At 35.0% G+C, this 9,742-nt stretch overlaps 1 protein-coding gene across 1 annotated transcript; it reads left to right on the forward strand.

Annotated features, from left to right (window-relative positions):
* Positions 1-7,718: 7,718 nt before the first annotated feature.
* LOC100013064 (olfactory receptor 7D2) lies at positions 7,719-8,555 on the forward strand. The gene is made up of 2 exons (XM_056820990.1): positions 7,719-8,066; positions 8,352-8,555. Exons 1-2 carry the CDS (start codon positions 7,719-7,721, stop codon positions 8,553-8,555), a joined length of 552 nt encoding a protein of 183 aa, XP_056676968.1.
* The last annotated feature ends 1,187 nt before the right edge of the window (positions 8,556-9,742 follow it).

Consider the following 9,742-nt stretch of genomic DNA (forward strand, 5'->3'; position numbering starts at 1 on the left):
AGACATCCAGCAGTGAAAAATTCATTTCTTCTAATCAGGCATCATATTCAATGATCCATTGGAAATTATCTCAGCTTATCAATCATCATCCAGAGGAAGAAATTTACTTATACTAACCCTATCATGAGTTCATTCATTCATTTAAGGCATTTGCAGTAATGAGTGACTCATTAATTTATATAGATGCATAGGTGTTTAGAGCTGGAAAGAATTTTAGCATTTACCTAGTTCAAATCATATTAGAATCATGAAGACTCTCTAAAAAATCCACATAGACAGTTTCCTAACACCTTGAAGATCACTAGTCTGGTAGGTAACTTACTATTCCATAAGGTAGCATATTCCATTGTTGGACAGTTCTCATTATTGAGAAGTTTGCTGCCAGGGTTCCCTGTGATCCCATAGGGAGCTAAGATGCTCCAGGAATGGAAAGACAATTGTATGATTTGCCTAATGAGGAGCCATGGGGATGAATCTCTATTATTCTAGAAATCAAAAATATTCCCTTACTTGCCACTGCCCCTAGGGAAACCATCAGTTCCAGGACAAAAAGAGTCTACTTCTGCCTCTCTGAGACCTCACTCCTTGTGCCTAACACCTTTTCTCTACCTGTTTTCAAAGGGAGAGGTGGTGTCTCCTTTCCTGACAACAATCTAGGACAGAAGTAAGATCAGTCAAGCATTGCTTCTTGGTGATGCACTGTAAGTACTATGAGGGAAGGGGAGGCAATGCAAAAGTAGAGGTAAGGGCAAGGAATACCTCTTTCTTCCTCAGAAATCCAAGAAAATCATGACAAGTCAATAAAATTTAAATCTTAGTCAAATATTGTCAAGTCCAATACCACTCTGATGCAATATTAAGTCTAGATGAAAGTTTAGATTTCACCATGACTTAAAGTTGGAAGTATAGGGGAGTGCAGTAGGAAAGGTTTTAAATTCAGACAAGAAAACTGAGTTTTTAGGTCCCAATCCTATGGACTACCTGTGAGATCTTGAGCAATTCAATTCCCTTCTCTACAATGGCAGCATGAAATAAAATAGTTCCTGCTCTATTTGTTTCACAGATTTTATGGAATTAAAATATTTATAGTGTTGTAAAGGTTTTTGGTAACTTTAAATCACTAAAAAAGAAGCTGATATCATTATAATAGGAGAGATCAGATGTGGACCAGTAGTCTTAAGTAAATCTATTAGGAATAATTTTTGTAATTAAAAGCCTTACTTTCTGATTTGGAACCAAAGGCAGAAGAGTGGTATGGGCTAGGCAATGGAGGTTAAGTGACTTGCCCAGGGTCACACAGCTAGGAAGTGCCTGAGGCCAGAGTTAAACCTAGGGTCTCCCCTCTCTAGGCCTGGTTTTCAATCCACTGAACTACTGAGCTGCTCCCTTGGGAAGAAATTTTGACTAACAGGACATAAAGAATTTCCCATTGTGATATTAGCAAGAACAGAAAGCAAAAACCAGGACCATGGTGAGGGCTTACTGCACAAGAATTCTGAGTCCACAAAGCTGAGAGAGGTCCAACAAACTTAACTTTGCAATATCTAGAGAACTTCACTACCCATAGAGCCAGAGGATAAATAAGTCAAAGAAAGACTCTCTCCCTTATAAAAGCTAATGAGGCAGCTAAATCTATTTCCTTCTTATAAGCAAAATGAAGACAATAAAATAAGAGGTTGAGGGAGGCAATTCACTGTAAAAGAGAAAGTTGTGAGAATGATTCAGAAAAAACTATTTTACAAGGACTGGAGAAGGATTGGAAAATTCAATTGGAGTGCAAGTGATGGTAATGAGCAGGAATTCTCAGGGGAGAAGTTTAAAAAAAAAAAAAGATATGTCAAAATCACTTTTATTGTATTGTTATTAGAACTCATTGTTCCAGAGTGTTGCAACAGACAGAATCAGAAGACCTGGACTTTAGTACTAAATTTATCATTGACTCGTTATGTGACTTTAGACAAGTCATTTACCTCCCTTCCTGATCTCAGTTTCATTATTTCTAAAATGATGGTGCTGTAGAAAATTAGATTAGATATTCTATATTCTAAAGATGTATCCATTTTCACATTGTACATTGTAAGGTCATTCCAAGCCCTGATAATTTATCTTTATTTTAAGACCTCTTTCAAAAGCAAAATTTCTTGGGGGAAGCTGGGTGGCTCAGTGAATTGAGAGCCAGGCCTAGAGATGGAAGGTCCCAAGTTCAAATCTGACCTCAGATACTGCCTAGATCTATGACCCTGGGCAAGTCACTTGACCCCCATTGCCTAGCTTTTACCAGTTTTCTGCCTTGGAACCAATACACAGTATTGATTCTAAGATGGAAGGTAAAGGGTTTTTTTAAGTAGAATTTCTTTTCATTGAGAGAACTATGTTTTTACTAAATCTGCATTTCCAACTCTAACCAATGACTTCCATATCTATATCCCAAGTTAATAACATTGGGTGAAGCATCCAAATAGTCTTTTCATAAGTCCTAGAATGTGTCTGATGGTTACTCTGCTCTTCACTTTAGAAGATGGTTCAGAGGCCAGCCACAGAGGAACGTCTTTCTAAGTTCCTGTAGAGAATTTTTGGTAATTTCCTGCCTTTTCCTTTCATCAGGCATTTTTAAAGCCTTTTCTGCCAAGCACCATCAGCTATGTCACTTTGGATTTGTCATATCTATGAATCAATTTATGTACCTGTATATAGTGGTAGACTAGATGACTTTCAAGCTACCTTCCAAATCTAAATACATAATCTTATTATTTTATAATCCTATATGGAAAGTTTATCCAGCTGCAAGATCAACATTGATGTCCCTGACACCATGAAAACCTGAATTTGAGGTATAGAAAGAGGATTCATTGTCTATTCTCTTAGTCCTAATTTTAGCATCAATTTTAAAGCTTCCCAAAGATAATATCTCTCACATCTGATCTTTTGCATTTTCCTATGTTTTTCTTACTCATTTATGTACCATGGGCTTCTATTTATTCTTTTAATTCAGGCCATCAGCACTACTAAGGGATTATCCTATTGTTCCAAACTACAAACATATTGTGTGCTTCAATTCCTTAAAGTCTAAGATTTTATCAGTCAGGGTATGCCTTCTATGGACATAGATAATAAACTTTCTATGAATGATAGATATTTCGTGAAGACTTTCTGTGACCAAAAAGATTTCCCATCCTGAGGCCCACCTGATGATGATCTGCATTGAATTTAACTAGCCTTGTCATTGTATAATAGAAACATATAATCTATCTATGAAGCTCTACAGATAAAATTCTATTAAATATTATATAGACATTCATGTATTATGAATAAATTCTGTGTTGTATAAGTAATTATCTCTGGTTTAAATTAATTTGGGTGGGACATTTCCCATATTTTGAAGCCCATATCTTCCCCTTTCTATCCACCCTTGTCTTTTTCTTTGCTACCTTACCCATTTCTTCTTTTTCTCCTATCTTATTTTCTCAGTATTCTCTCTCTCTCTCCTTTCTCTCTCTCTCTCTCTCTCTCCTTTCTCTCTCTCTCTCTCTCTCTCTCTCTCTCTCTCTCTCTCTCTCTCTCTCTCTCTCTCTCTCTCTCAGGTTGAAACTAGGTAACTGTTTTTGAGGTTCCTTCAAGACCTAAAAATCTATGAATTTATGAAAGGCTTGCCTTAGGAAGTAGAAAGTTCTTATTGTTGCAGGTGCTTAAAGAAAAGATGAATAAACACTTATCAGGCATTATATTGGAGAATATTGTTGCATCAGGTGGACATTTGGCTGAATAGCCTAGATATGAACGACTATGATTCTTCAATTTATAACTAATTCCCCTCTTTCTCTTTTTACTTTCCATAATCTTTTCTATCTATATGAACAAGTCTTTCTTCAGAATATTTTGCAAGAGAATCTCAAATATTTCTGTATCCAAATCAATCAACCCTTTTTGAGTCTTAATACATACAAATTAAGTATTGGTATCAAGCTGTTTGATCTTAAAGGATATGCCCAAGAGGTAAACTAGATGTTCTGTTGGATCTTAATTGATTGCTAATACCTTTAACTCTCGAAGAGATAAGGAGGTGCACATTGAGGAACTGACTGAATATAAAATAAAGGCTTGCTTTTCCTCACTTCCTTACCCAAGGATAGGACTAGGACTATCATGTAAGATATTTTCAATATATTGATTAATTTTGTTGAATTGTTTCTCCCTATTCTTTCATATGTAGGATGCTTCTCTAGAAATGAAAGGAATGTGGGAGAGAAATATAGATTATATGAGAAGAGTTAATATAAATATAAAATATAAAAATTGAGATGGCAGAAAATCCGATTAGAACTCCTTTGAAGACTTACATTATGTCTAGAACTCTGAATGGAAACTTTACTTTTTTCTGGTTGTCAATTATATGCCTGGTCTTCAGAGTGTTGAGGGGTTTTCTCTAGAGTGGTAACTCTGGGAAAGTAGAGAGAACATATTCTTTTATGGGACCTGGCCCACTGAGTATCTGCACTCATTCAATGTTTGGTAGGTGGAACCTGAGATTTTAATTTCCTGATGCGTGTGTCAACTGCTATGTTCACTAATGAAAGGTAAATTTTCCTGTTTTTTACGTGTCCAGAAAAGATTAGTTTATGGAAACCTTCAGAATTCAGGCAATTACTATCTTTTGTAACTTCTAGCAAAATCTTTATGATATCCTAGGCCAATTTCCTACCTGTGTCAAAAGGGAAAAGTTAGTGTTGCACCAGATTATGAAAAGTCTTCAATGTCATTCAAGGGAATATATCTTCAATTTTGTAGGAAATAGTAGACAACATTAAAGGTTTTCAAGTAGAAAAAAAAGCATTGTATTAAGGAATTAAATGAAGGCTAGATTGGGGTTGAGTGTGAATTTCCATTGATAGATGGAAGTATGTTAAGAGAAGAGTGCCATGTACACTCTGTCAATAGTGAGAGTTCCTTATATCTTAGATCATGACAATGGGAAGAAAGGTGAAGTAGATGCCGATGCATATTGGATGTGAATTCAAAAGGACTTGGCACCTGATTGGAAATAGGAAATAATGGAGAAAAAATACTGAATGATAACACTAAGATTTCAAAAATATAATGACTAAATTAATGATGATACCATGGACAAGTGATCATTTTATCTCTACTGGAAGAACTTCATGGTTGGGAAAGTCACCGACTACTGAAGCATCCCATTTCATTTCTGTATGGATCTGATTTTTAGGAGATTCTTCCTTATATTGTGCTTAAATCTACATTCTTATAATTTTACAAATTAATCTTTCTACCTTTCGAAAATGCCAGTGATAATTTTTTAAATAGGAAAAAAAAGAAAGTACCAATATAATTCATACATTGAATTTTGTATTTGAAATAATCTTTCTTGTATAAGCTCAAGTTGTATACCTGGTTTCCTGGATGTAGGCATCATTTTAGCTCATGTTAACTTTAGTGATTCTCCCTTCATCTTACAATGGAATAAGGCTATTGATGACTTCAGGATCTCAGACACAACAACTCTAGCCCCTGCCTTTGTTTTTGTGGCATATGGGGTGGGGAAAAATGGACCATTCTGAATCTTTCTTGCTCTCTTGTTATCCCTCAGTTCTGAACTATTTTTTTCTGTGGAGCAAACTTCCCATCCCTCACTCTTCCTGCCATATTAATGGTGCCCTTCCCATAACTAGGAACCTTTTCTAACTGAGCAGAATTTATTCTACCTGCACATCTACTTTTAGGAATACACATCAGTTATTTTATTTAAAAGATAATTGCAAGGCAGCTAGGTGACTCAGTGGATTGAGAGCTAGGCTCAAAAATGGGAGGGCCTGGGTTCAAATTTGACCCCAAAAATTTCTTAGCTCTTTAACCCCAGGCAAATCACTTAACCCTCATTGTCTAAACTTTACCACTCTTCTGCCTTAGAACCAATGCACAGTATTTATTCTAAAATGGAAGGTAAGGGTTTAAAAAAAAAGATTACTGATCTGGCTTTCAGGCATTTCCTAGTTGTGTAACCCTGGGCAAGTCACTTAACCTCCACTGCCAAGCCCTTATTGCTCTTATGCCTTGGAATCCCACAGCCTTGATTCCAAGACTGAAGGTAAAGGTTATAAAAAAAAACTGAACAAAGCATTGAATGTCAATAGATACAGTTAAACTTATTTAGTAGTTATTTATCTTTAAATTAATAAATTTCAATGTATAAAATGTTATAACAATTTTTGTTACTTCCTCTAATTCCTCATCAGGATTCCACTCATTGACATTCATTTTACTTCTTAGATAGCCAGAACTAGCTGGCTTCTGTACCCATGTAATTTTTTCACTCTATGTTATTTGATAAATGTCTTGCTATAGTTTTTTGTATTCCTCATTTTTGCATTATAGCAAATTGACTTAAAGTATTACATCACAATAATTTATTACAAATTATTTAACTATTATCCTATTATAGGATTGTTTTGATGGGTTTTATTCTTACATTTATACTTATTGATGCTCTGAAAATCATTGATCACTTTAATACTTTCAGAATATATTCCCCCAAATGTAGTTATTTGCTCAATATTGTGTAATGCCAGATTGTTCTCCAAAAACATTTTAGGACTTTGTAATTTCATCTGCAAAGAATGAGGATACAAATTCCTAATCAAACAACAGTGTTGAATTTTTATTATTTCCTACATATTTTATGAGTTTGAGATGTTACCACAAAGTTATATTAATTTATATCTTTCTTATTAGTAGTAAATGAGCATTTTCAATTTATTGTTAAGAATCTGAAGAATTTGTTTTGGTTCATGATACATGTTTGTAAGAGAAGTTTTGTTTTCATTACTTTCAAAATTGGGGAGGCTAGGTAAGAGAAAGAATGCAGATCTCAAGATAAATAATATTTAATTTAAAATATTTGTATTCGTTTTCAAAAATTGTTCCTATCTTTTATTATTAGGAGAGAATTTCTTCTGTGTTTTTAAATAATTTCTTATAAATTTATTTTAGATGTCAAGTTACTATCTGCCATAACTATAATCAATACGTTTCCCATTTCACTGTTATTCTCTTTTTAAATGCATTTATTTCAAATTTGTTTTTATTCTTATATTAGAAAGAATATCTATGTTTGCAATTAATTCCTTATTGAATTATGGATCATTATCCCTACATGATTAAGATAAGTGTTTTGTTCTACTTTCTTTGATGATTTTGAACTTAAATACATATATTTTCTTTTGTAAATATATTATTTTTAATATTTGTTCACCTTTATGTCTTACTCACAATTAATTTTCACCACAAAAGAATACGACTTATAAAAAACATTCTATAATTTCATTTATAAATTATTTAAGTTCTAAGTATGTTTCCTGGAGTTTCCAAAGCTTTGAGAGCTGAAAGTGTTTAGAGGTCACCTAGTCCAACTCCACTTTAAATATAAGGAAACTGAGACACAGAAAGAGGAATTGACTGGTTGAAAATAACCTAAAATTGTAGATCTTGCATTAAAACTTAAGTCTTCTAACTCTAAATCTAGTGTTCACTCCATTACAAAATGAGGGATGGCCAAATTTCCATTTTGATAACTTCTCACTTCCTTTCCTTGTAGATATATCAGATGTATGGAATCAGAAAACCAAACATACATGTCAGAGTTTCTTCTCCTGGGAATCTCTGAGAAGCCAGAGCAACAGATACCCCTCTTTGGGATATTCCTGAGCATGTACTTGGTCACTGTGTTTGGGAATGTTCTTATCATGCTGGCCATTGGCTCAGACTCCCACCTCCACACTCCAATGTACTTCTTTCTCTCCAATCTGTCCATGGTAGATCTCTATCTAGTTACTACCTTGGTACCCAAGATGCTGGTGAACATGTTAACACACAATAATGCTATCTCATATGCTGGATGCTTTGCTCAGATGTACTTCTTCCTTTTTTTTATTTGTTTAGACAACTTACTCCTTACTGTCATGGCCTATGACCGCTTTGTGGCCATCTGTCACCCTCTACACTATGTCACTATAATGAGTCCACGGATTTGTAGCCTACTGATTCTGATCTCATGGACTATAAGTATTCTAAACTCCATTATCCAAATCCTGATGATGATGAGGCTGTCCTTCTGTACAGAACATGAAATTTCCCACTTTTTCTGTGATCTTAATGAAGTTATGAAGATTTCCTGTTCTGACACACTCATCAATACCATAGTAGTATATTTTGCAACTGGTCTCCTGGGTGTTCTCCCCCTCACAGGGATCCTTTTCTCTTACTCTCAGATATGCTCCTCAATATTAAAAGTGCCATCACGTGGAGGGAAATATAAAGCCTTTTCTACTTGTGGGTCTCACATCTGTGTGGTTTCATTATTCTATGGGACAGGTCTTGGAGTTTATCTGAGTTCTGCAACTACCCACTCCTCTAGGAATATCTCAATTGCCTCAGTGATGTATTCTGTGGTAACCCCAATGTTGAACCCCTTCATTTATAGCCTGAGAAATAAGGATATAAAGGATGCCCTGAAAAGGATCATTAGTGGAACAGCATCCTCTTAGTGACTGGACATGGCCCAAGGAATATGACATCAGTATCTGAGGTCAAGAGTCTAGTAGATAGGGGGGCAGCTGGGTGGCTCAGTGGATTGAGAGCCATACCTAGAAACAGGGTTTAAATATAGCCTCAGATATTTCTGTTGTGTGACCCTGACCCTGGGCAAGTCATATAGCCCCCATTGCCTAGTCCATACCACTCTTCTGCCTTAGAACCAATACACCGTATTGATTCTAAGATGAAAATTGAGGGGGTTTTTTAAAATGAAAAAAAGTCTGGCAGACTGAAATCTTGGATTCACAGTGTGAAATCCAATGGCTATCTTTGGTCCCACTTCAATGAATGTATAATCTCTTTGCTATCACTCATACAGTTTTTCATGATATCTATGTCAGGACTTTTTTGATGTTTCATTCTGATGTTTCATGACATATTCTATCATAACATCCATTCTTTCTAAAGAAACACTAGATATAGAGTTTGGAGAAAACTTTTTCTAGTCTTTGGACCATATTTTGCATACTTTGGATGAGGCACTCATTTTGTTTGAGCATCAATCTTTTCATTTTTTTAAATGGCCATTAATGGAATTGTCTTATCATAAGACTAATTCCTGTCTGTGGATTAAATGAAATGATGGAAGAAAAAGCATGCAAAAAGTTGTAAAGTCCTATAAAATTTCAGAAACAAAAAGGAATTGGGGCAGAGGGAGTTTTCATTTTCATTCATGCTCCCTCCATCAGATACCTACTTTCCACTCCTTAGTTTCTCGTGTTGTTACTCCAGCAAAAAAAAATCAGTAACTGTTTGCCAATATTTAATCTTTAAATGGTTTCTTAGACAACAGTATATCCCTGAGCATATTTACAAATCTTCTCCACTATGGCTCAAATCCTACCAGGGCCTGTGTTGTGCTTATCAAATTTCCAATTATCCATTGTAATCATCTAACATGATTAGACATTGGAACTATTTTTGTGAATGCATGAGGGGAAAGGATTTGATAGGAAGTAGCATTGTCTAGTGGATTAAGTAATTGACTTCTGATTAAAAAGAAGTGAGTTCAAACTCTGTATCAGATCCTCATATGCTGTGGGACCCTGAGTAAGTTACCTTACACCTTCTAATCTCTGTAAACTAATAAAAACAATAATAGATAACATTTATATAGTACTTTGAGGGTTGCAAAGCA

The sequence above is a fragment of the Monodelphis domestica genome, chromosome 3 (genome assembly GCF_027887165.1).
Source record: "Monodelphis domestica isolate mMonDom1 chromosome 3, mMonDom1.pri, whole genome shotgun sequence".
Classification (NCBI taxonomy): Eukaryota; Metazoa; Chordata; class Mammalia; order Didelphimorphia; family Didelphidae; genus Monodelphis; species Monodelphis domestica.

Coding starts and splice junctions, on each gene's coding strand:
- LOC100013064 (XM_056820990.1), top strand. CDS start 7,719: ATGTACTTGGTCACTGTGTTTGGGAATGTTCTTATCATGCTGGCCATT. Junction 8,067..8,351: donor TACTGATTCTGATCTCATGG/ACTATAAGTATT, acceptor TGTGGGTCTCAC/ATCTGTGTGGTTTCATTATT.